The sequence below is a fragment of the Podarcis cretensis genome, assembly GCF_951804945.1.
Source record: "Podarcis cretensis genome assembly, chromosome: 6".
Classification (NCBI taxonomy): Eukaryota; Metazoa; Chordata; class Lepidosauria; order Squamata; family Lacertidae; genus Podarcis; species Podarcis cretensis.
Window position 1 is genome coordinate 9,909,884 of NC_137175.1, and position 27,909 is coordinate 9,937,792.

At 44.4% G+C, this 27,909-nt stretch overlaps 1 protein-coding gene across 1 annotated transcript in view; it reads right to left on the reverse strand.

Annotated features, from left to right (window-relative positions):
• The window catches only part of NTSR1 (neurotensin receptor 1), a 129,079-nt gene that overhangs the window by 15,695 nt on the left and 85,475 nt on the right, over positions 1–27,909 (reverse strand). Inside the window, exon 2 of the mRNA XM_079979701.1 lies at positions 14,419–14,620. Within this exon, the coding sequence (XP_079835827.1) occupies positions 14,419–14,620 (202 nt within the window). The remainder of the gene's footprint in view (positions 1–14,418; positions 14,621–27,909) is intronic.

The following is a 27,909-nucleotide window of genomic DNA, read 5'->3' on the forward strand; positions in this document are numbered from 1 at the left end:
CCCTGGAGACGACGCAGTTTCCCACCCACCCGCCCTTTAGGTTTTGCCACTGACCTTGCTATGGGCTTCGGCTGGTCGCCGCAAGGGGCCTGGTAGGAGTTTTTCCATTTGGCTAATTGGCTGGTTTTGTGAGCCACTTGGTTTTTTCGCCTACCTCGTAGCAAATCGTCACAACTCCCTCGGTTTTGGCGGTAGGCATTGGCCGGGGTATTATCATGCAGATGAGGTTGGGGGGGAGGAACGCCATCACCTCCCCCAATGCTTGAAGGGTAGTTCGTTAAAGGACTCCGAGGGGCGACGCCTCGTCCGAAACCTACGGAGGCTAGGGCCTAAAGCGCGCCCCCGAGCGGTAACCCCTTGGGGAGCGCCCAGGGATATGCATCTCGGGTGGCTCCCCCTGTTGGTGTTTAACCCTTCCCGGTCAGACCGGATAGTCGGTTAGGGCCAATGCCTAAAGCCAATACCCTTCTTTCCTGTAATCAATAAAGTTGTGGCCATTTTTCGCCCATTAACCTAAAACTCTGTGTCCGTTGTCTTCATTTATTCCACCTGTGGGGGGGAGGGAATAGCCACACAATCAGTTTAGCCTTTTGCTCCGTATAGATTGCCTTTATTCCGTTAAAGAAATTCAAACCGACCTCCATGTATTCTAACTGTTTTAATAGAAAATCCCAAACTATATTATCGAATGCTTTCTCTGCATCCATGAACATCAATATGGCTTGCTTATCATACCTGGCAGACAGATATTCTATAGTATTTATTATATTTCTAATATTATCTTTCATTTGCCTGCCCGGCAGAAAGCCCGCCTGATCTCCATGGATATATTCTAGCCATATCTTTTTAACTCTACTTGCCAGTATTCCTGCGAAGATTTTATAATCAACATTTAGCAACGAAATTGGCCTGTAGTTCTTAACTTGCAGCAGATCCGAATCTTGTTTTGGGATTAAAGTGATGAATGCATCCTTCCATGTGTCTGGTATTTCTTTTTCTTTCAGAATATTATTCATTACTTCTCTCAGTGGTGTCGATAAAATATTTTCCATTTCTTTATAGTAGCTTGCCGTAAAGCCATCTGGACCCGGGGCTTTCCCTCTTTTTAATTCTTTTATTACTGATTTTATTTCTTCTGCCTCTATTGGGATATTTAATTGCTCTTTTTTCTCTATTGGGATCTTCTGTACCTGCAGTATGTTGTCGTAAATAAAACAGACTATAAACCTGCCAGAAGCTACTGGAGGGAGGGGAAAACTCCTGTGCCTGCCAGCATACCTGACAATAGGTTAGGCTGAGAGGTAGTGACCAACCCAAGGTCTCTAACACTAGTTTCTCCATATGTGAATCATCAGCTTTGCATCCAGAAGGTCCCAGGCTCAGTTCCCAACATCTGGGAATGTCCCTTGTCTGAAATCCTGGAGAGCTGCTGCTGGTTAGTGTAGACAATACTGAGCTAGATGGAGAACTGGTTAGTCTCAAGGTAAGGAGGCATCCTGCCTTCTGTGTTTCAGGTCTGACCAACATTAACGGTACATGCTTTTCAACATCTATATGCAGCCGCTGGGAGAGATCACCAGGGGGGTTTGGGCTGGGTGTCCAGCAATATGTGGATGATACCCAGCTCTACCTCTCTTTCAAATCAGAACCAGTGAAGGCGGTGAAGGTCCTGTGTGAGTGTCTGGAGGTGGTTGGAGGATGGATGGCGGCTAACAGATTGAAGTTGAATCCTGACAAGACAGAAGTACTGTTTTTGGGGGACAGGAGGCAAGCAGGTGTGGAGGACTCCCTGGTCCTGAATGGGGTAACTGTGCCCCTGAAGGACCAGGTGTGCAGCCTGGGAGTCATTTTGGACTCACAGCTGTACATGGAGGCACAGGTCAATTCTGTGTCCAGGGCAGCTGTTTACCAGCTCCAACTGGTACGCAGGCTGAGACCCTACCTGCCCGTGGACTCCAGAGTGGTGCATGCTCTGGTTATCTCCCGCTTGGACTACTGCAATGCACTCTGCATGGGGCTACCTTTGAAGGTGACCTGGAAACTACAACTAATCCAGAATGCAGCAGCTAGACTAGTGACTGGGAGCGGCCACCGAGACCACATAACACGGGTCTTGAAAGACCTACATTGGCTTGCAGTACGTTTCCGAGCACAATTCAAAGTTTTGGTGCTGACCTTTAAAGCCCTAAACAGCCTCAGTCCAGTATATCTGAAGGAGCGTCTCCTCCCCCATCGTTCTACCTGGACACTGAGGTCCAGCACCAAGGGCCTTCTGGTGGTTCCCTCACTGCGAAAAGTTAAGTTACAGGGAACCAGACAGAGGGCCTTCTCAGCAGAGGTGCTCTCCCTGTGGAACGCCCTCCCACCAGATGTCATAGAGAACAACAACTACCAGACTTTTATAAGACATTTGAAGTAAGCCCTGTTTAGGGAAGCTTTTAATATTTGATGCATTGCTGTATTTTAATATTTTGTTGGAAGCTGCCCAGAGTGGCTGGGGAAACCCAGCCAGATGGGTGGGATATAAATAATAAATTATTATTATTATTCTAATAATTGTTTAGCCTAAAATAGAAGAATGAGGCTGCAGTTTTGGTTTTGGCTCTCTGGGCTTTGCATCCCTGCTGCCACAGATCAAGGCTAGGGGCCAAGTAGGCAAATATCTACTTGGAGCCTTTATATTGAGGATATAAATGAGACTTGCATGGAACTGTCCGTAGAACTGTATCCAGGGAGACCATATCTCTCTCCCTCTTTGCACCTCCAAGTTTATCTCAGATACATCTAATTGCATGTCTCAATTTTTAATAGCAGTGTGATTGCATTGAATATTACAACATTACCATAAATAGGTTACTAATTGGTTATTTATTTTCTGAGTCATGGCAACTAATTTTATATACCAATAGGTAGATATAGAGTCTAATTGCAGAGAAGTTCAGAGGCCACAAACAAGCATTCAGATCTCTGCCAATTCATCCCAGTTCCTTCCTGTAGAGTTCCATGACAAGTCTGGATCAGGACAAATATTAAATTTCCATAATTTCTAAATCCTGATCCAAAAGTTCTGGCAGCCATTAGAAATTCTGCTTGACATTTCAAGGAATCAACTTACTATCTGTTCTTACATTAACAAGCATGACATATGATTGGCATCTCTACATTTCCAAGACTTTTTATTTCCCCCCCACGAATCCTTGATATTTCTGCCCTTAGCTGCTACTACCATCTTAATTTTTGCACGCAGAAAAAATGCACATAGCCCTAAAGACTACACAATCCATGATGCAGTGGGGGTGTGAAAGGATGGGCATACATTCAGTGAACCATCTATGCCACCTGTTGGTACCTCACATCCAGGTACAGGCACTTCAGAGAATGAACACTTTGCTGTGTCAGTGCCATGGGTTTGTTTGTTTCTTCCTGAGGAACTTGAGCAGATTTTTGGAGAACCAGATCCATATCAATGGTTCTTAGCTACGAAAGGTAAATGGCTCATCCATGTTTAGAAGCAGTATACCACCAAATGGAGGCAAAAATGAAGAGAAAACATCTTGTTGCAGGAGTGCCTTGCTTTCAGAAGCACTCACATAGTCCATGGTGACAACTGTCCCCTTTCATCTTCTGCCTCCAGCTTGTTCTCGGTAGTGGTGCCTACCCCGTGGAATGCCCTCCCATTGGATGTCAAGGATATAAATAACTATACAGCTTTCAGAAGACATCTGAAGGCAGCCCTCTATTGGGAAGTTTTTAAAGTTTGATGTTTTATAATTAATAATAATAATAATAATTAATTTTTTATTTATATCCTGCCCTCCCCAGCCGAAGCCAGGCTCAGAGCGGCTAACAACAATAAAAGTAACACAGTTTACATAAAATCACAATCAATTAATTGAAATGCATTCTAAAATCAATTATTCTAAAATCAATTCAAAATCAAATTAATGGCAACCATTGTGCTAGAGTTCTCTGAGGATTACTGAAGGAGGGGGTCAGACTGCGCCTTGGCCAAAGGCCTGGTGGAACAGCTCTGTCTTGCAGGCCCTGTCGAAAGATGTCAAGTCCCACAGGGCCCTAGTCTCTTTTGACAGAGTGTTCCACCAGATCGGGGCCACGGCCAAAAAAGCCCTGGCTCTGGTTGAGGCCAGCCTAACCTCCCTGTGGCCCGGGATCTCCAAGATGTTTTTATTTGAAAACCGTAAGGTCCTCCGTGGGACATACCAGGAGAGGCGGTCCCGTAAGTACGAGGGTCCTAGGCCATATAGGGCTTTAAAGGTTAAAACCAGCACCTTAAACCTGATCCGGTACTCCACCGGGAGCCAGTGCAGCTGGTATAGTACCGGATGAATGTGACCCCGCAGCAAGGACCCCGTAAGGAGTCCTGCTGCGGCATTCTGCACCCACTGGAGTTTCTGGGTCAGTCTCAAGGGCAGCCCCACGTGGAGTGAATTATTATGCTTTTATATTTGTTGGAAGGTACCAGAGTGGCGGGACGTGGGTGGCGCTGTGGGTTAAACCACAGAGCTAGGACTTGCCAATCAGAAGGTTGGCAGTTTGAATCCCCGCGACGGGGTGAGCTCCCATTGCTCGGTCCCTGCTCATGCCAACCTAGCAGTTCGAAAGCACGTCGAAGTGCAAGTAGATAAATAGGTACCGCTCCAGCGGGAAGGTAAATGGCGTTTCCGTGCGCTGCTCTGGTTCGCCAGAAGAGGCTTAGTCATGCTGGCCACATGATCCGGAAGCTGTACGCCGGCTCCCTCAGCCAATAAAGCAAGATGAGTGCCGCAACCCCAGAGTTGGTCACTGGACCTTTACCTTTACCTTTACCCAGAGTGGCTAGGTCAACCCAGTCAAATGGGTGGGGCACAATTATAGAATTATAGAATTGCAGAGTCAGAAGGGACCCTGAGGGCCATCTGGTCCAACCTCCTGCAATGCAGGTTTATCTAATTAGATAATCTCGTTATCTTCATCATCATCATCACATATGGAAGCTCATTTTAGCTGCTAAGGCCAAATGCTATTGACAGACCACCCCTCCTAGGGTGGGGAACCTCAGGCCTCCCACCCTGATCCTTTGAACCTCTCCCCAGGCAACACCCTTCAGTGGCCTTCTTCTAGGCTAGTGTGTGTACTTGAGCTCGGATAAGGCCTCTTGCTTGTCTGGATGTCAATAGGGCTGTGGGGCAGCTTTGACTTAGGCCTTTAATCACACCAACTGCTACTGAGCATGTGACTGCATTTGTTCACATTCATCCATCCCTACCTTTGGCTCTCTTCCCTTCCTCCCACTGCTAAAACTTGGACTGTAAGCTCCTTGCAGGCATAGACCTACCTCTGTTTGTTTGCAGAACTCCACAAACCCTGACACACATTGATGGTGCTGCATGCAGAAGGATACATAAGAACTACAGCCACCTATAGGCATAATTTTCTGGGGCTCACACAAAAACAAGTTTATCGCCTCCAAGGCAGGAAAAGGCCAGTAGCTCTTAGGAAACCAATAGCACCCCAGGTGAGTTCTTTGAAGTTTTCCCACTTGGGTGGTATTGGCAAATGAGCTACGATCCCAGGCAGAGCAACCTGTTTAATGAATTGCCAAATGAGCTTAATTCACAAACTGGCACAAGCCAATAAATTGTTTGGAATTGGATCTGCCTAATTAGTCTGGGGAATTAGCCTGGGGAAGGAAAGGGAAAAAAGTACAGACCTGTTTATTGACCAATAAAAGTTTTAAATCTCTCCAGAGCTACAGCTTTTTTTGCTCAAGGGTTAGGGCTGATTCAGCTGTCCCCACAGCTTATTATTATTATTATTATTATTATTATTATTATTATTATTAATTTATACCCTGGCCATCTGGCTGGGTTTCCCCAGCCACTCTGGGTGGCTTCCAACAAAATATTAAAATACAATAGTCCGTCAAACATTAAAAGCTTCCCTAAACAGGGCTGTCTTCAGATTTCTTCAAAAAGCCTGGTAGTTGTTTTTCTCTATGACATCTGGTGGGAGGGCGTTCCACAGGTGCCACTACTGAGAAGGCCCTCTGCCTGGTTCCCTGTAACTTTGCTTCTCACAGCGAGGGAACCATCAGAAGGCCCTTGGAGCTACACCTCAGTGTCAGGCAGAACGATGGGGCTGGAGATGCTCCTTCAGGTATACTGGACCGAGTCAGGTTAGGGCTTTAAAGGTCAGCACCGACACTTTGAATTGTGCTCGGAAACGTACTGGTCAATGAGGTTCTCACATGGCATCACACCTTAAGAACATCTTAAGAACAGAATCCTGCTGGGCTGCAGGATCATGAGGAGTGTTTCTGTGCTTCAGAAATTATAGAGATAATATAAAATGAAAGTTGAAATGTTTGTGAGAAAGGAATGTGAAGGATTGTGTTTGCAAGAAAACCAAGAGAGTAGGACAGAATAAAACGTATGCAGGAGCTATTGCTATAACAGTTGAGGATAAAGGGAGGGGACGATAAGAATGTTGCTATGCCTTGTGATTAAACCAGTAGAAGCTAGTAGAAGGAAGTTCTGCCATATTTAGACACATCTGCCCCTTTGCTTGTAAGTGTATAAATGTTTGTGCTTTTCCCTATTTTGTATGCCACTCCTCAACTATTTGCAAACCCAAATAAATGTCCTGCTTGACTAGCAATTGGCTTCTGGATCTTATTGGCCATGCAGCCTGATTCCACAGGGTATTGGACCCCAATATTTCCCCAACATCTGCAAGAGTATTATCCATTTCCTAGGAAGAAATTGTGGCATTAATGTGAAAGCCTCCAATAGGCTCTGTTCTGGCTCTTACTTGTAAGTAAGAAATAGATGTTTATTCAGACACAGACTCAGGAGCAGACACAAAGCTCAAGGGTTCAGGAGTTCAAGAGTAGAGCAAGAAGCTTGGAAGTGGATGGAAGCAACAAGATGTCCCAACAAGTTTCCATGCCCCACCCGCCAAGCTTTTAAAGATGAGTCATGGCATGAGGATCAGTGTTCCAGGATGATAGGAATTGTAGCCCAACAACATTTGGAGAGCTGTGAGTTCCTGAGTCCTGTTGCTAGGAGTGGTAGTTAGAGAGAGGGTGTGTGTCTGTAGATGTGACATACTGTGATGGCCGGGATTCAGACTCGGAGGCTGATCCTGAGGAATCCCAGCCTGCACAGGAGTCCCCCCAGAACCAGCTGAGCAGGGGCTGGGGCTTGAGCCTGAAGGGTCCTCACCTGTGCTGGATCCTCAGGTGCAGGCACCAGCTGAGTCTGCTCTGGCTCTTGAGGTGATGGAGGACCTATTGCCTGCAGGTGCTCCACTCTCAGCCCCGTCAGGGGAAGCTGAGGTTGCCTCTGTGTCTGGTAACCCTCCAGCCTCTCCTGAACTGCAGAGGCTCAGGGCAGAGAGGCGGAGGGAACTAAGTTCCTGCAGGAGGAGTGCTCGCCTCCACACCAGGAGAGGCGAGTCACCTGTGGACCGGGGCCGCCCTATGCCTCAGGGTAGATAAAAGCCACCCAGCCCCAGTCCCAGGTTGCGGGAGCAACATTGTTGGTAACCTGTTCCTGCCTGAAACCTGTCCTGCTCTTCTCCCAGAGTTCCTGACCTCACCCGACTCCCTGCCTTAGACCCAGCTTCAGTTTTGACAGACAGCCTCCATACCGCACCCTCGACCTTGGACTGGACTCGGACCTCGCCGCATGGTTAACCCTCGGGACCAGCACACATACCCTCTCAATATTATTCATTGGTTTCTGCTGACATTTCCCATGCCAGGCAGGAATAACGATTGGAGTGTAGCAACCTGCTGGCAGCAGAAGGAGGGTGAGCATTATAATGATCAGGGATGTTATAATCCCAGGGACAAGTGGAGCCAGAGCACTTGATAAGGTTTAGGGGCTCTAGAACATAGGTCAATAAATGAGAGTCCTGGGTTACAAGTTAGTTCCAGGCCCAGCAAAATGATTTCTGTTCACTGGTTCCCTCCAGCAGAACTGCCAGATCCCCAGCTTTTCATTTAGACAGACAAGTAGTTTCTATTTCTCATTGTTGTACAGAAATAGTTTCTTTAAAAAAAATGAAAGCCAAGGGAGAGCCTGATAAGAGCTCAGCTGCCTAAGATATTCTATGTGTGCTTACGCAAGTTATCTTTGTTCTACACTCCTTTTAAAATTTCATTTGCAATTTGATTTCAGGGCTTAATTTTGATGTTTTAAAAAAACTGTTTCAAATATGTTTTGCTGATTGTCTTAACTGCATGCTGAACTCAACAGGGGGCTAATCCTAGAAGGTAGGAAATGAACACAAAGTAATTTGGATTCATTATCCAACTTGTAATGACATTTGGGGCCACCTGAAGCAGACTTCAAAGACAAGTGGGGTGCCACAGAGTTCTGACCTGGGCACAGTGTGGTTCAACATCTTTATAAATGACTTGGATGAAAGAATAGAGGGTATGTTCAACGCTGCAGATGACACCAAACTGGGAGGGGTAGCTAATACCTCAGAAGAGAGAATTGGGATTCAAGATGACCTTAACAGATTAGAGAACCAGCTAAAGCTAGCAAAATGAATTTCAGGAGGGTTCTACAATTAGGCAGAAAGAACCAGCTGTACATATATAAGATGGGGGACACCTGGCTTGCCAGTAGCACATATGAAAATGATTTAGAGCTTTTAGTAGATCACAAGCGTAATATGAGTCAACAGTGTGATGCAACAGCAAAGAAACTAATACTATTCTAGGCTGCATCAACAGAAGCATAGTGTCCTCATCAAGGGAAGGTCATAATCCTGCTCTATTCTGCCTTGGCTAGAATACACTTGAAGTACTGTGTCCAGTTCTGGGCACCACAATTTAAAAACGATATTGACAAGCTGGAATGTGTGCAGAGGAAGGGCACCCAAGACGATGAAGTGTCTGAAAACCAAGTATATTGCTTCCAGCCCTTTCGTGACATAATTAATGAATCAACACAATTTCACCACAGCAAAGAGTAAAAGGAATAACATGGTTTTTGGTGGAAGCCAAACTGCAGCAGAATAGAAGCAGGGCTGCCAAGAAGGTGGAACAGAACGGAAATTGATGGCTTCTTACCCCCGTACCCAACACAGACTTGAGTCCTGTGTTCCCTGACCACAAGTTATTTCACATCCATGAATAATCATAGTTTAGAGGTCCCGGGCCCTAAGGAAGTCAGATTATCCTCCACCAGGGCCAGGGCCTTCTCAGTGCTGGCTCTGACCTGGTGGAATGCTCTGACCCATGAGACCAGGGCCCTGCAGGATTTAACTTCCTTCCACAGGGCCTGTAAGACAGAGCTATTCCACCTGGCTTTCAATTTGAACTTAGCCTGATCTTTTATTCCCCTTCCGCCCCCCCCCCCCCATTTTTTGTGAAGACTACCCGTTCTGGGATCCCACAGCTAATTCTCCCCTGGTCTCCTCACTGGCCCAAATTTAGCCAGCTAGCCCTGGTGATCATCTAACGTTTAATGGATGGATCCCCCCCCCATCCATTTTTTGTTGCATCAATTAAGTGTTTTAAGTTTGTTGTTAGCCACCCTGAGCCTGGTTTTCTGAATCGGGAATGGCGGGGTATAAATAAACATTTATTATTATTATTATTATTATTATTATTATTATTATTATTATCCATCCAGACGAACCACTATTCCCCATAGTCCCCTATTCTAGTGCAAGAGTTCTAGCTTAGCATATACACATCTATGTGGTGTATCTGGTGTTAAACTGGAGCTCAGCATAGTTCCTCACACAAATACTTTGCAGTTTACTTTTCCTCCCTTTTTCTTTCATTCTCTATATTTTGTAGATCTGCACTAACCAGCTGAAACCCTGTTGCCACGTGGCAGAAATGACCGGCAGAATCCGAGACCAGGGAAAAGAGTCGGCGGAAGAAGATTGGAAGAAATTTAAGCACTATTTGCAGAAATATTGTAAAATTAATGAATGTTAGATTGATGTTGGACAGAAATTAATTGGTTTCCAGCTGTAATGCGAAGGTCGAGTAATAAGTTAAAATAAGTCATAATAAGTTATAATAAGGATTTGTTGAGTTAAGAATTTGAATTGGAATACAAAAGGGGGAGGTGAGGGGAGGTCCGGGAAATAAGATAATGGAATAAGTAATGAAAATTATATTTGTTTTGCTTTTTTGTATTTTTGTCATTTTTTGTGCATGTTTTTTTTTTGTTTGTGCTCTGTATTAATTTGGAAAAACCTAATAAATATTTTTTTAAAAAAAGAAACCCTGTTGCCACGGAACATTTATCCAAAGGTGCAAATATGTAATTTTCAGTGCCGATAACAAAAAATTAAGTCCCCCCCCCCCCCATTTTCTCTGGGTAACTAGCCCATGAGTGAGTAGTTACAGTGAGGCATGAGAGTATTTAGTGTATGATTTTGGAGGGAGAAGGAATGTTGCAATTTGCTCCTTTAATAGCTCGCTGTACGTTACAGAGTTTAGATTGATTGAGCCTCCTTTGTGTATGACAGAGGAATAGAAGGCAGTTTTACTATTATCCAGCCATCCATGCTCCCTGTAGGCTTTCAAATGTGCCAGCTGTAAGTCTTACTTGAAGTAAAACAGAGAGCTATCTCGGGGGGTGGGGACAAGAGGAAGAATATACTTCCTTCCCTGCATGCAATTCTGTGTGGTTATGGAAAGAATAGAATGAATTTTTAAGATCATTTTGTTTCAGGTGTGCTGTAAAATGCTAAATGAGATGTTAATGATTTATGACCCAGGTCTCTGCATGGTTACTTGGGAGTGATTCCTGTTTTATTCAGGTGGCCTTACTCATAAGAAAGTGGGCAAAGAATGGCATCCCAGGCCCCAATGAGATGAGTAAGTCCCACTGCTTGCACATGGAGCTTAGTCACAGCTAATGTAGCTCAGCATTAGTTCAGCCCAACCATTTATCAGTAGATGTGGGGGAGGGAAATGGCCTTTCTGTGTTGAATACAATGGGTGTGGGGGTGTTTGCATGCAGGAGAGCTTCCCAGTTTACAAATTCATATACTGTATTTTTCGGTGCATAAGACTATATTTCCCCACAATGTTTTTAAGTTTAAAATTGGGGGTTGTCTTATACATGGAATGTTGCAAAATGTTTATTTCATAATTTTGGGCTCAAAAAATAGGGGTTGTCTTATACATGGGGGCATCTTATACACGAAAAATACGGTAACCAACTGCAGTGTTTCTCAAATTTGCATTTCATTGCATTACATGTGCATTTGAATTTCCCTCGGTTAAAGTGAACTGGAAATTTGAACCCAGCCTATTTGGAATCAACGAAAGCACCAAACCCAAAGCTCATTTTAAGAATATGCATTTGCAGAGGATGCATTGCAACCGTCCTCCTATAGGGAGCCGCTCCTGTTCAAGGTCCTAGCCTGCCATTCCCTCCAAGCAAATCATTCTGTTCCTCCTCCCTCCTGTTCCATTTTTCTTTTCCAGCTGTCCCTCTGTTTTCCATGGCTGTTGAACATACTCAGCTCTTACTAAGCTATTTAGAGACTTGGGTTTTTATTGTTGCTGCTGCTGTTACTCCCTTTGTTCTGTTTTTTTTTTAATATAATGATGTATTTGTATTTCTGATAAACTCAGAGTTGATCTTAGGGTTATGGTATGAACCTAACAACAACAACAACAACAACAACAACAACAACAACAACAACAACAACAACAATTTATACACCACCCATCTGACTGGGTTTCCCCAACCACTCTGGGCAGCTCCCAACCGAATATTAAAAATGCAATACAGCATTAAACATTACTTCCCTAAACAGGGCTGCCTTCAGGGAAAAATCTGTAATTTTCTGCTACTGCTGTCTAGGTTGTAACTTGCTTTAAATATGAGATTTAACAATAATAACAATATAATTGGCAGCTACAGTATATGGAACTGTGTGAATGGAAGTGGATTCTATTTAAGTGATGAAATAATGACTGTGTTGAACATGACATGTAGACCTGTGTTTTAATTATATTGTAAAATCTAATAAAATATCAATTCTGGGTGGTTGTTTTCCCCCTAGAATCATAGAATCATAGAGTTGGAAGAGACCACAAGGGCCATCGAATCCAACCCCCTGCCAAGCAGGAAACACCATCAGAGCACTCCTGACATATGGTTGTCAAGCCTCTGCTTAAAGACCTCCAAAGAAGGAGACTCCACCACACTCCTTGGCAGCAAATTCCACTGTCCAACAGCTCTTACTGTCAGGAAGTTCTTCCTAATGTTTAGGTGGAATCTTTTTTCTTGTAGTTTGGAACCATTGCTCCGTGTCCGCTTCTCTGGAGCAGCAGAAAACAACCTTTCTTCCTCCTCTATGTGACATCCTTTTATATATTTGAACATGGCTATCATATCACCCCTTAACCTCCTCTTCTCCAGGCTAAACATGCTCAGCTCCCTTAGCCGTTCCTCATAAGGCATCGTTTCCAGGCCTTTGACCATTTTGGTTGCCCTCCTCTGGACACGTTCCAGTTTGTCAGTGTCCTTCTTGAACTGTGGTGCCCAGAACTGGACACAGTACTCCAGGTGAGGTCTGACCAGAGCAGAATACAGTGGCACTATTACTTCCCTTGATCTAGATGCTACACTCCTATTGATGCAGCCCAGAATTGCATTGGCTTTTTTAGCTGCCGCGTCACACTGTTGGCTCATGTCAAGTTTGTGGTCAACCAAGACTCCTAGATCCTTTTCACATGTACTGCTCTCAAGCCAGTACATGTGCTTTCAGTATTTGCATTGGGAACTCGTTTAGCTAGGACTGCTGCATTGTTAAAGTATTCTTTTGTTCATTCACAGATTAGCAGCTTTAAAAGAAATCCCAGATATGATTAATATCTTAACACTGGTATTTATTCGAGGATAATTAACAACTAGTTCACACTGAGACCTTAGCAGAAGCTCAAATAGTAATGTGCAGTAGGACAATCATAAGAACAAGAGAAGAGGCTGCTGGATTAGGCCAGTTGCCCATCTAGTCCAGCCTCTTGTTCCCACAGAGGCCAGCCAGATGATCAGGGGAAGCTTGCAAGCAGGCCCTGAGTGCAATAAGTGGTACGCAGGCTAAGACCCTGCCTGCCTGCAGACTGTCTCACCAGAGTGGTGCATGCTCTAGTTATCTCCCACTTGGACTACTGCAATGCACTCTACATGGGGCTACCTTTGAAGGTGACCCGGAAACTGCAATTAAACCAGAATGCGGCAGCTAGATCTGCATTGGCTCCCAGTACGTTTCCAAGCACAATTCAAAGTGTTGGTGCTGACCTTTAAAGCCCTAAACGGCCTCGGCCCAGTATACGTGAAGGAGCGTCTCCACCCCCATCGTTCACTGAGATCCAGGACCGAGAGCCTTCTGGCGGTTCCCTCATTCCCTCAATCAATCAATCAATCAATCAATCAATCAATCAATTCCCTCATTGTGAGAAGCAAAGCTACAGGGAACTAGGAAGAGGACCTTCTTGGTAGTGGCACCCACCCTGTGGAACACCCTCCCTTCAGATGTGAAGGAAATAAGCAGCTATCCTATCTTTAAAGGACACCTGAAGGCAGCCCTGTTTAGGGAAGTTTTTAATATTTAATGCTGTACTGTTTTTAACATTTGATTGGGAGCTGCCCAGAGTGGCTGGAGAGACTCAGCCAGATGGGCGGGGTATAAATAATAAATTATTATTATTATTATTATGCTCTCCCATCCTAACAAGTGGTAGTCTGTGGAGGTAGAACACAGTATTGCAGGTTAGTCATCATGGATCGCAGAGACTATAGGCAAGAGTGACTCATTTGGCCTTACCTGGATCCCAGGATCATGCATTCTAGGACAGCACAGGAAATTTTTGCTATCACTTTTCTTAAAAAAAACATGTATCTATGTGATTTCAAGGAGAAGGTGTACAGTGGAGACATCCTCCAGTGTACACAGTAACACAGTTTTCAGTGTATCTTCTAAGCAACACCAATGTTATGAAACCTTTGCCAACTGCCCATGTTCCAATCCAAGATGTCCCATTTAATAAGAGGTACTGTAGTTGAAAGACTTGAGCAATCCCCCTAACAGTGAACTCAGGTGTGGAGTGCCGATATAGTTTGAGCCAACATGGAGCTACTCATTATCAAGAGGGAGGCCTCTATATACTAAGGGGAACTTTGAAGGTATCTCCACAAACTTTGCCACCCACCCACAGTCCATGATGGCAGCCATTTTGCTAGCCTAAAGCAAACAGGAGTTGGAAAATGCTTCATCAGTGAGGTGGGCATTCTGGAAGTTTGTTTTGAGAATGTTTTAGTAGCCGGTAACTTCCAAGTCTCAAGTGCCAGACCTCAGCAAAAGAAAGTCTGTCAAGATATGCAGGAATCTAGGAAGAGGGCTTAAAGAGGAAGAGGAACTTACGTAAGACTCGGACGCCATGCTTCAGGGCTTGTATACGGCCAGGCTCCATGGACATGCTGAGCATCGTTTGGTGGCCTCCAATAGTGCACACCTGGTTTTCTTGTGCGGCTTGCTTGAACATGATGATGAGCTGGTTGGCAATTATGGTGTTCAAGACGGAGATGACGACCATTGGGAAAACGAAGGAGATGAAAGCGTTGACCTGGATGAGAGAGGGCAGATATCATCATCATCATCTTTTATTGATAATTGCAATACTTACAAACACAAACCAGAAACTAAACAAACTTATTTTAATTTAAATACTGCTAATGTCAAAACTGACATTTCAGCAACTTAGAAGTATAAAAATGGTTCTATAACCATTGAAACCTATACATCCATAATCACATCACGCAACTGGAATACACCAAAGGGCACTCCCATTCAAATATTAAAACATAACCAACCTATTAAAATAAGCAATAAGGTAAAGGTAAAGGTACCCCTGCCCATACGGGCCAGTCTTGACAGACTCTGGGGTTGTGCGCCCATCTCACTTAAGAGGCCAGGGGCCAGCGCTGTCCGAAGACACTTCCGGGTCACGTGGCCAGCGTGACATCGCTGCTCTGGCCAGAGCCAGAGCCGCACACAGAAACGCCGTTTACCTTCCCGCTGGTAAGCGGTCCCTATTTATCTACTTGCACCCGGAGGTGCTTTCGAACTGCTAGGTTGGCAGGCGCTGGGACCGAGCAGCGGGAGCGCACCCCGCCGCAGGGATTCGAACCGCCGACCTTTCGATCGGCAAGTCCTAGGCGCTGAGGCTTTAACCCACAGCGCCACCTGCGTCCCCAATAAGCAATAAAGCAACCCCATTGAGTACAATTTTTACCATGGAAAGTTGTGTCCTCATCAAGAGCATCATGAATTATGTTCTAGAATTTAATAACAGTGGCGAATTACAACTGCAAAAAAATAAAATAAAATAAAAAAGGAAGCTGGAAGGGAAAAAAAGGAAAGGCACGATTCTCCTCTTTCTTTAAGGAATGGTTGATCAAATAGGGAGATAGACAGGAATGTCAAAGCTCACAAAAATGTATTTGCCTAAGAGACACTAGACAGCACTTTGAGACTTTTTGCATTAATGGTTTCCCTTTTACCGGCTTCATAAAAGAAAACAGTTTGAAGTTTGACTTGTATAAAAGTCTTTTCCGTATTGCAAATATTATATGTTTCTGTGCTTCTGTCTATTTTCCATACTTGGCAGAAGAAGAAAAAGTTGCTTCTAAGGAATTAAGTTTTGGCACCACAAAAAAATGGTTAGCTTTTGAGTTGTTGTTGTTGTTTTTAAATAGAGGATTAGACAAATACATTGTTGACCAGCCTATCAATAGCTGCTAACCAGGCTTACTTAAAAAGCTCAACAATTGGCAACCCTATGATATTTATGAATACATAAAGATATTATAAATCAGAATGAGAAAACAACATATAAACATTAACATATTCCCTCCTTGCATAGCTCTCATCCTCCAGTGGTTGTGGCAACAACTTTGGCAGCACAGTAACAGAAAGCAATAGTATACTCCCATCCACTAACCAGCATAGAAAAATAAAAACTCAACACTTCTCTCTTTAGCCCTAATCCAGAGGAATCTGCCATGTCAACCTGACTCAGATATTTCCTGGGTTCCCAAACCTCACAAAGTACTCAGCGCCCATATGTTGTTGGTGCTCTCAGTACATCACCTCATTCTCTAAATTAGAGATAAACCTGTGATGGAAATTGCAGAGTGGTGGGGAATATGAAATTCCCAACTATAGAACACATGCATTCCAAAGGCAAAACCTTGGGTGCAGGATTGGACTAAATTAAACATCCTGAAAAGTTTATGGGCCATTTACTCCATCGTTGCTTCCATGTTAACTGATCTTCTTATCTACTGTAAATAGCCAGCAGGATCCCTTTGGGCTGCTGTGGTGCAAGTTAACACTTCACAATATCAGTGATTCCTGATTCACAATTGCTGGTTCATTCATCTTTAGAAAAAATAAAAATTATAACCTGGGCTCTCCTTGAACTCCATTTTATTCCTTCCCCTCTATAAAGCTGTCTTCTTTGTGTGTGAAGTTTAATGATTGGTCTCTATAGCCCATGATCCCATTAGCCAATAACCTCTGCCCCAGAGGACTGAAATTGATTGAACAAACAAATCCAAGTTATAGCATTTCTGAAACCCTCAGTATGTGTTTTTCAATAAAGCAAACACTACTGATATTAACTTGTGCTTGACTCTGAAGGAAATTCAAACATTGAATGCAATCAAGATCTTTTTCATTTCAACCAATGTGTAGCCATATCTTCATTAGAACCTTAAATTTCTTTGAAATGAGTTTAATTATCACAGCACACATCAAATAATGGTGGAAATCATTGCTCTGTGAGGTTGCTCAGATCCCAGCCCCCTCTCCCTAGAATTACAGTTTCCAGGGTTTTTAGGCTGGGTGCTGTGAAAAGTTTAAAGCTGGGATAGATTTGTAGGATAGGGACGCAGGTGGTGCTGTGGTCTAAACCACTGAGCCTCTTGGGCTTGCCGATCGGAAGGTCACGGTTTGAATCCCCGCGACGGGGTGAGCTCCCATTGCTTGGTCCTAGCTTCTGCCAACCTAGCACTTCAAAAGCATGCCAGTGCAAGTAGATAAATAGGTACTGCTCTGGTGGGAAGGTAAACAGCATTTCTTTGAGCTATGGTGTTCCGTTGCACCAGAAGTGATTTAGTCATGCTGGCCACATGACCCGGAAAAACTGTCTGTGGACAAATGCTGGCTCCCTCAGCCTGTAAAGCGAGGTGAGCGCCTCAACCCCAGAGTTGTCCGCGGCTGGACCTAACAGTCATGGGTCCCTTTACCTTTTAGATTTGTAGGATATAAAGGAAGCATGTGGGATGCAGGTGGTGCTGTGGTCTAAACCACTGAGCCTTTTGGGCTTGCCGATCAGATGTTCGGTGGTTCAAATCCGTGCAGCAGGGTGAGCTCCCATTGCTCTGTCCCAGCTCCTGCCAACCTAGCAGTTTGAAAGCACACTAGTGCAAGTAGATAAATAGGTACTGCTCTGGCGGGAAGGTAAACAGCGTTTCTTTGAGCTATGGTGTTCCGTTGCACCAGAAGTGGTTTAGTCATGCTGGCCACATGACCTGGAAAGACAAATCCCAGTTCCCTTGGCCTGAAGTCAGATGAGCGCTGCATCCCATAGTCTCCTTTGACTGGATTTAACCATCCAGGGGTCCTTTACCTTTACCTTTTTAAGGAAGAAACACAATAAAAAAATTCCTTCCAGTAGCACCTTAGAGACCAACTAAGTTTGTTATTGGTATGAGCTTTAGTGTGGTCTCTAAAGGGCTACTGGAAAGATTTTTTTTTTATTTTGTTTCAACTACGGCAGACGAATACAGCTACCTACCTGTAACTTTTTAAGGAAGCACAGCCTCAGCAATGGGTTCCACACACAGTAACAGCAGCAAATTAAATACCAAATCAACTGACTTCACACAAATATTCCTGTAAGTCATTTCAACAAATTCCTCCTTCTGATCTTTCCATCTCCAGTTCTGTTCCCCTAAGTCACCCTAATGTGTCCTGCTTCCTTCCATAACCTGGCTGATGCTTTGTACGACCACCAGCAAATAACGCAGGCGAAAGGTTTCTAACAGCAGGAAGGTGATGGGTTGGATCTCTCCAAAAGTGTCCTTAAGAGCTGCCAACCCTCTGATGCTTTTAAAATTGTGGATGATGAAAGAAGCACAATTCCCAGTTCTGCAGAAGCTGCAACACAAATGTTTGGCCTAATAATTTATACAGTAAATAATATAGTAATTTGCTACCGCAATGTGTGCCAACTTGGATGTCTTTCAGAGGGCTTCAAAGCAATTCATGGTGGATAAGTCACAATGGCTATGTTTTACTTCCACGGTTGGATGGAGTATGTTTTTGAATACCAGTTGTGGGAAATCATAATTGTGGAGGGTGCTGTCCTGCTTGCAGATTTCCCATGGGTGTCTGGTTGGCCACATTGAGAGCACTGAGTTAGATGGACCTGATCCAGCCTACCTGTCATGTATGGGACCCCACCTCTTCGCTTTCACCTGCCTCCTTGAGATTTAGAAAAGCTGGGATGGAGATAGTTTGTGAAGCATCTGAGCTGCATTTGACTTGCTAAGCTTTCTCCCCTCTTCTTCAAAGGGAGACGTGAAGCAGTCAGTCCCTTCGCACAGGCCTGGCTGGGACCAGCTACTGCTTGACTTTCCTCTCTCAGGCCGTGGACCTACCTTTAAAACACATTCAATATTTTTTTATTGTAAAATTAATGAGCTATAGAAAAATGGTGGAATGAAGTTATATGGCTTTGGCAGAAATGTTATAAGGAACTAGGTACAGATAGACTGTTAATGTATTAAAGGGAAAAAAACAAGGTTAGAATATGTTAAGATTAATTACAGGACAGAAAATAGATGAAGATGGAAAGGAATTGCTGAAACAGTTAATTGAAGTGGAATACAAAAAGGGAGGCGTGAGGAAGTCAATGAAACAAGTGAATGAAAGTTAAGATTGAAAATATTGGAAGTGTTTTTAATTGTTTTTGTTTTGTTTTGTTAATTCAATTGAGGCATCTAATCATAAGCCTGCATTTTTATTAAAGCTTATATGTTTGATCAGGGCCTGTATCTTAAAAAGCTTAATGATTTTCAAATATTTTATGCCAGGCAGAAGACCAGTTGCCTAAAAACCTTGGCAAGATATATTTACTCCTAGACAAGGGGCCCCCCTGATTTATAGCAGAAAACAATTCTCAAAGTCGTAAAAAGGGAATTACAGGCTGACAGCCAAGGTTACACTGACCCTACAAATTAAGGGTGGATAAATAGTAAAATGAGCCATATCTTCTTCCTAAGGTTAAGAAGGTCAAGAGCAGTGAAAAAGCATCTAGCTGGCAGAAAGAGAACATTTTGGGAAATCTTTTCAAAAGCTGTTTCTTTCTTAAACTAAGATCCTTTTAAGATTTCTTTTCCTTTTAAAAGGTTGTTTATGTATTAAATATATTAGTTTAAATATAATTATGCAAAGGATTTAAGAAATGCTAGATTCTTATTTCATATAGTTGTAAGAGTTGTAACTATCCTGAAATTAAGTCAGCCACCAGCCAAGCCCCTTGCCAGACAGAAGACGCCAATCGAGCGCTCCTGATATATGGTTGTCAGGCCTTTTGTTTAGAAACCTTCAAATGAAGGAGATCTCTCAATGTTGATGTGAACTCAATCCTTGAAGATAAAAATTCAAGATTAATTATCTGTTTTGGAAGGCAATAGGGCAAGGAGGGCAAGAGGTGAGCTGGTAATTAAGATTCCTTGTTGAGACACATTTAAGATATATTACTACTTATTTGTCATTTATAGATAGAAGAATATATAGCTTTTTGATTTCCATAAAAGGGCAAGAAGGAAATGGGTGTATCTTTTGTGATTGGTTCTAGCCAACAGCCAATAGGAATTTCAACCAGGCTGATTGGACAGAGGCAGCCACAGGAGGAGCAAGGGGGCTGGATTAAGGAAATATAAGTGCTGGCCAGAATGGCAGGAGGCCAGGCCAGAGCTTGGTAACCATATACCACTGTGCCTCATATTTATTTGTCTGACAAATAAATTATTATTTTAATTTCTCTATTGCTGCGTTGAATATTTCATTCCAGCTAAGCGTTAACCACAAGCAGGGTGCTACACAATGTTTCATGTAGTGTTTCTGTTTCTGTTTTTGTATTTTATTATATTGATTTGTTTAATTCTTTTTCTTTCTTTTTGTAATCTTTAAACTCTTAATAAGTATTATTTTTTTTAAAAAAATAAAACACATTCAAAGCATGTTCTTTCTCTCAAAGAATCCTGAATGCTGTAGTTGGCGAAGGATTGCTGGGCATTGTAACTCTGTGAGGGGTAAACGACACGGCCCAGTATTCTTCGAGAGGGCAAACATGCTTCAAATATGCTTTAAAAGTATAGTGTGTATTTTCTACCAGAAATGTGTCTATTATCAGCCCTTCAGTCTCAGACCCTCCAAGTGTCCCTATTTTCCAGGGACAGTCCCGGATTTACAGAAGCTGTCCTGGTTTCTGATTTCATCCTGGAATGTCGCACTACTGCTGATGGTGACAGCAGCCACGAAATTAAAAGACACCTGCTTCTTGGGAGAAGGGCAATGACAGGCCTAGACAGCATCTTGAGAAGTAGAGACATCACCTTGCCAACAAAGGTCCGTATAGTTAAAGCTATGGTTTTCCCAGTAGTGATGTATGGAAGTGAGAGCTGGACCATAAAGAAGGCTGATCGCCGAAGAATTGATGCTTTTGAATTATGGTGCTGGAGGAGACTCTTGAGAGTCCCATGGACTGCAAGAAGATCAGACCTCTCCATTCTGAAGGAAATCAGCCCTGAGTGCTCACTGGAAGGACAGATTGTGAAGCTGAGGCTCCAGTACTTTGGCCACCTCATGAGAAGAGAAGACTCCCTGGAGAAGACCCTGATGCTGGGAAAGATGGAGGGCACAAGGAGAAGGGGACGACAGAGGACGAGATGGTTGGACAGTGTTTTCGAGGTTACCAGCATGAATCTGACCAAGCTGCGGGGGGCAGTGGAGGACAGGAGTGCCTGGCGTTCTCTGGTCCATGGGGTCACGAAGAGTCGGACACGACTAAACGACTAAACAACAACAACAACAACATTTTCATTGGAGAAACGTTGGCAGGTAGGGAGTTAGGTGACCCACGAGCAAAGGAGATAAGTAACTATACAAGCTTTAGAAGACATCTGAAAGCAGTTCCTATATAGGGAAATTGTTAATGTTTGATGTTTTACTATGTTTTTATATGCACTGTAAGCCATCCTGAGTGGCTGGGGAAACCCAGCCAAGTGGGTGGGGTATAATAATAATAATAATAATAATAACAACAACAACAACAACAACAACAACAACAACAACAACAAATAATTGAATAGGACATCCCTATTTTCATCAGAATAATGTTGGAGGGTATGCAATCTGGTTACACTAGAGGGAGAGCTGAGGTGTAACATTACCTTGCCTTGAGACAGGGGCAGACCTTGGTAATATACTGCCCTGTGTGAAGCCAGTTGTTGCCTCTCCTCAGCCCTTGCAGTCCTGGCTTAAGCCAGGCTTGGGAAGGAGGCACAAAGCTCTGACAGGTTCCTAGAGCCCTCCTACCTTTTCCCCAGTGTGGTGTAATGGTTAAGAGTCTTGTAATCTGGTGAACTGGGTTCGAGTCTCCGCTCCTCCACATGCAGCTGCTGGGTGACCTTGGGCTAGTCACACTTCTCTGAAGTCTCTTAGCCCCACTCACCTCACAGAGTGTTTGTTGTGGGGGAGTAAGGGAAAGGAGAATGTTAGCCGATTTGAGACGCCTTAGGGTAGTGATAAAGCGGGATATCAAATCCAAACTCTTCTTCTTGTTCTTCTTCCCCAAAGCCCAGTAAGTGCGTGCCCAGCTTTGGGAAGGAGGTAGAAGGACACTATGACCCTGTCAGAGCCCTCACACTTCCTTCCCAAAGCTGGGAAAGCACTTACTGGGCTTTCAGAAGACACCCTTCTTGGCTGCACACCCAGTGATGCTGCCTCACTACCCTAACCCTGCTTGAGGCCACTTGCCATTTGTTTCCTCCCCTTCCCGAGCCATCTCCTGCACTGACCATTTTATAGGTAACAGCATGAAACAGTTAATCCGCTCCACTTCGCAGTGGGGAGGAGTTGCGGTGGACCACATGGCCACCCATTCCCTTCTGGGGGCAGGGGACGAAGTCCCGCGTCACCCAGAGGTTCCCAGCCACGTCATTGTCCAGACAGCCAATCTGCTGGCTGGGGGATGGGGTTCGTGGCTGGGCCCCATTTAAACTGAAACACGAGCAGGAGAGCTTCCTCTTGGCTCGCTTCACTGAGAGCCAGTGTGGTGTAGTGGTTAAGAGCGGTAGTCTCATAATCTGGGGAACCGGGTTCGTGTCTCCGCTCCTCCACATGCAGCTGCTGGGTGACCTTGGGCCAGTCACACTTCTTTGAAGTCTCCCAGCCCCACTCACCTCACAGAGTGTTTGTTGTGGGGGAGGAAGGGAAAGGAGATTGTTAGCTGCTTTGAGACTCCTTAAAGGGAGTGAAAGGCGGGATATCAAATCCAAACTCTTCTTCTTCTTCTTCTCAATCTCCCACCCACCCTCCTTATTTTCAGGTTTTGACATTGGCCTTGCTATGGACCTCAGTTGGTCGCCGTTGAGGGGCCTGGTAGGAATTTTCCCACTTGGTAGGGTTTTCACCTACCTCGTAGCAATCGTCACAACTTTGTAAGGTTTTATGGTTAGGCATTGGTTGACCTTATGATGGGGGAGGGGAGGTGTGGCCATCATCTGCCCCTCCAAGCTTAAGGGTATTCCGTTAAAGGAATCTGGGGGTGTGGATCTTGTCCGAAGCCTGGGGCGGGTGCTAGGACCATGCCACGACCCCGTTGGGAACCCAGGGGGGATCTCGAGTTGGTTTGCATTGACGGGGCTCCCCCTTCCGGTGGTTTACTCTTACAGGACTCCCTGCATGACGGGCAGTCCGATGTAGTCGGGTCAATTTCACTGCCTAAGCCATGATTAGGTTATACTACTTCTAGATTTCAAAAGGAAGTTATAGAAGGAGAAGTGAAGTTGCTGAAGGGTGCATATAGTATCCTGTTAGAATGGGAAACAAAAGATGAGGAGGTAAAACCGGTCATGATCCAATGGAAACAAGATAAAGGACATAACATACAATTTGAGGATTGGGAAAAATTGTGGAAAACAGATTTAAAATTTACAGACTGTTCTTTTTTGAAAGAAAACTATATGAAAATGATGTATAGATGGTATTTAAGACCAGTACAGATAGCAAAAATGTACAAAACCGGGTCAAACATATGTTGGAAATGTAAAGAAAAGGAGGGGTGGGGGGGAAAGGGGAAAAATAATGAATATGATATGTTTTGATATGTTGTTATATTGAAATTGCTAATAAAACATTTTTTTAAAAAATTCCAATGCCTAAGCCAAAACCGCGCACATTCTGTAACCAATAAAGTCATGGCCTAAATTTGCCCAGTACCCATTAACCTAATATCCATGTCCTTGTGTCTTATTCATCAACGAGGGGGTGGCTTCGGGGTCTTGACACGCAAAAGGCAGACTATGGGCAAGACTGATTCAGACCAACTTATTTACAACTTCCTCATCCCTGGGGTTTGCGTGCTTGCTAGCTTTAAACAACAACAGCACACTATTACTTTCTTCTTATGAAATGGGACAGCAGATGACCTATGTTCTCTCTCCGTGGAAATCATTTAGCCAAGGCTTGGGAGATGTCATAAACAGGCAAGAATGGGGCTGGAATTGTTTATGGTCACCACAAAACCATCGAAGCTTCACGGGAGAGGCACCTCCATAGATTAATTGACTTGTGATGGTTCTGAATTCCTGGAAACATTTATAATATCGGGCCTGTTTACTAGACATTTCTTAAGCCATTAAACTTGGGTTGTTAGCAGTAAAACTTGTAATGATTTTCTTTCTCTTTTTTTGCCAACTTGCAAAGGGCAGGCTGATACCATTTCCCAAAATGCACTGCTTCCCACCACATCCAATTATTCCCGCATAATTGGATACAGCTTCTGCTCAAGCACTCCTGCTGTCTACTCAGTCTATCCTGCCTGTCATCAGATTATGGGTTTGTGAAACTTGCCCTTTGTGCATCCACATATATTTCCCATTTCCTGGGCATGCTTGAGATTGATCCAGAAAACTGGAGACATAACTTTTGCAACGCTGATCCAAATCCTGGATCCCTTGCGAATCCAATGTATGTTATTATTCCGCTCCTGACGCCATTCTGCATGATAACCCTAATAAGCACAAACCTCCAAACAGCATAAATCATTATTTTATTTATATCCCACTTACTATAAAAATGGTCTTGAAGCGACTTGTATTTTCCTTTTCCTTTTTTTTTAATTAAAAAGCATAAATACCAAATTTAAGATATATTAAAAAATAAAATAATTGTCCAGTAGCACCTTAGAAACCAATGAAGTTTGTTCTTGGTATAGGCTTACATGTGCATGCACACTTCTTCAGATACACTGAAACAGAAGTCACCAGACCCTTATATATGGTGGGAGGGTGGTGTGTGGGTTTTCTCATAAGGGCCATAGGAGATGGGTGATTGACTCAATGGGTATGGTGAACCTGTTGATGACTGTTAACGACTGCAATTAGTCCTGCAGGAAAAAGCAAGGGATAGTATGCAGATGATTGGCATACGTAATGAGACAGGAATCCAATATCTCTGTTAAGACCAGGTCTCTCCATAGTTTTCAGTTTAGGGGTAAGTTGTAACTCAGCAACTTCTCTTTCAAGTCTGTTTCTGAAATTCTTTTGTAATAAGACAGCTACTTTGAGATCCTGTATTGAATGTCCTGGGAGATTGAAGTCTTCTCCTACTGGCTTCTCTGTCTTGTGATTCCTGATGTCAGATTTCTGTCTGTTTATCCTTTGGCGTAGGGTGTGGCCTGTTTGTCCAATATAGAGAGCTGAAGGGCACTGCTGGCATTTGATGGCATACACAGTGTTAGAAGATGAGCAATTAAATAGGCCTGAGATGGTATGTTTGACGTTGTTGGGTCCAGTGATGGTGTTGTCTGGGTGTAAAGGTAAAGGTACCCCTGCCCGTACGGGCCAGTCTTGACAGACTCTGGGGTTGTGCGCCCATCTCACTTAAGAGGCCAGGGGCCAGCGCTGTCCGGAGACACTTCCGGGTCACGTGGCCAGCGTGACATCGCTGCTCTGGCCAGAGCTAGAACCAGAGCCAGAGCCGCACACGGAAACACCGTTTACCTTCCCGCTGGTAAGCGGTCCCTATTTATCTACTTGCACCCGGAGGTGCTTTCGAACTGCTAGGTTGGCAGGCGCTGGGACCGAGCAGCGGGAGCGCACCCCGCCGCAGGGATTCGAACCGCCGACCTTTCGATCGGCAAGCCCTAGGCGCTGAGGCTTTAACCCACAGCGCCACCTGCGTCCCTGTTGTCTGGGTGTAGGTGGCAGCAAAGTTGGCATCTGAGTTTATTGCAGCCTGTTTCAAGAAACAGACTTGGAAGAGAAGATAGAACATTCTATCACACCCAAATAAAAGTTGAACACCAATTAAGAGAGGAATGCTTGGGGGAACAGTGTCTAAAGGCTGATAGTGATGGTGCAAGGTGCATCTCTCTGGTGAGAGCTTTCCAGTTGGGAAGCCACCAATGGGAATTGATTCTTGCAGAATCAGGACCGGCCCAAGCCCACCCATGAGGTGGCTGAGGAAGCTGCCTCAGGAGGCAGAAGCCCAAGAGATGGTGTGCCTTGGGCTCCCTGCCCACACGCTCCACCACTTGCCAAAATCTTGCCAAAATCTCATGAGATCTCATAGAATGACACACAATATCTCATGAGATTTTGGCAGGACACGCCATTGCTGCTGCTTTGCAGATGCCTTCCCACAACCTGGGTGAAATATACTTGGAGTCGAGAGTGGATTTCATGCTCTTTATTCAGCTCATAGTGGTGAGGAGGAATGGAAGTTCCCCCAGAATGTCTGCTTTATATACATTATTTACACAATGGGCCCCATGTGATTGGCTAATTCCGGGATTCTACTGTAGGCCAATCAGGTCACGGATTCACTTCTACCTGGAGCTGGATTGGGTGGCTCCTGTGGCCCAATCAGACTGCTGCATTCTGGAGCCTATTGTTCTAGGACCAGTCAGGCTGCTGCATTCTGAATCCTATTGTTCTAGGACCAATCAGACTGCTGCATTCTGGATCCTAGTCAACTCAGTACATAACACCGGGTAAGGCAGGCTGTGGTGGTGACAGCATGGCTGTCAACTTTCCCCTTATTTAAAGGGAAATTCCCTTATTCCAAATAGGATTCCTCACAAGAAAAGGGAAAAGTTGACAGCTATGTGACAGTGGGGTGACACCATCCTGTTTTGCCTCAGGTGGCAAAATGGGACACACTGTCCTTGCCTGCAATAAAACATGAGTCTGGAGCGGCTCCATAATAATATTTACCTGTCCCTTCTCTGATCTCAGTTTCTCCAGATTAGCTTTATCATTAGCTGCTCAGAACTCTGTTATTTCTCCAAATATTTTTTCTTGCTTCAATTCATTGCCGCATCATAGGTCTGAATAGTGAGAAATTGGGGGCTGGTCTGAGAGTAGCGGTCAATCACCAGAGCTGGATATAATAATCTCGGCAGTGTGGGATGGCAATCAAGCCCTGGAGCCTCCGCGCTGTAGAAAGATCACCTTAGGTAAGAATTCATTGGCTGAAGCATTTAGTGGAAATGCACAGCAATAGACTGGGGCCAATCCCATCTTGGCTACTCGCAGATATCAGCAGTGTTTGAGTGTTAAATTCCCTACTGGAAATGAGCCAACAGTGCCTCATATTTGCTGCCAGCAAGACAAAACGAGGCACTAACACACTTCCATCCGGCTATCAGGCTGCTGATCACTGGGGGTGAAAAGCAATTCGGTTGCCTTGTTGCTAACATTTGAGAGATGCAATTATTTCTTCAGGACCAAAGTAACTTCCAGTATTTATGAAATAGCCAGCCATCAGACTCCACTCCCCATTTGACCTGGGTTGACCTGCAGCTGCTGTGGGAAATAATTGGATAGCATTGACCTGGGAATGGAGGGGTTGGGTTGGGGGGAGGGGAGGGAAGAGGAAGAGGAAGAGACTGCTGCCATTTCCCCCTACCATTCCAAGAAACAGAGAGAAGCTATTTCCACCCACCAAGGTGAGAAGTCTACAATTTAGTTGACCCCACCCTACTCTTCAAAAAAGATTATAAGTTGGATCCAGACTTAGGGCACAGTCTTCTGCCAGCAGAAGACTCCCTGCTCTGCCACAGAGCCTAGGACTTGCCGATCAGAAGGCAGTTCGAATCCCCGCGACGGGGTGAGCTCCCGTTGCTCGGTCCCTGCTCCTGCCAACCTAGCAGTTTGAAAGCATGTCACAGTGCAAGTAGATAAATAGGTACCGCTCCAGCGGGAAGGTAAACAGAGTTTCCGTGCGCTGCTCTGGTTCACCATGCTGGCCACATGACCCGGAAGCTGTATGCCGGCTCCCTCAGCCAGTAAAGCGAGATGAGCGCCGCAACCCCAGAGTCGGCCACGACTGGACCTAATGGTCAGGGGTCCCTTTACCTTTACTATATATATATATATATATGCTGCTTTTCATTAAAAAAAACTAAAAGGGCTTCACTATTTACATCATTTGGGCATAATGCATAGTTTAGTCCTAGATATTGTGTTGCAGCTTAAAAGTCCCATGGAGCTCTTTATTCATCAAATGCTATTTTGCTTTCAACCATTACGAAAACTTCACAGCACTTCACAA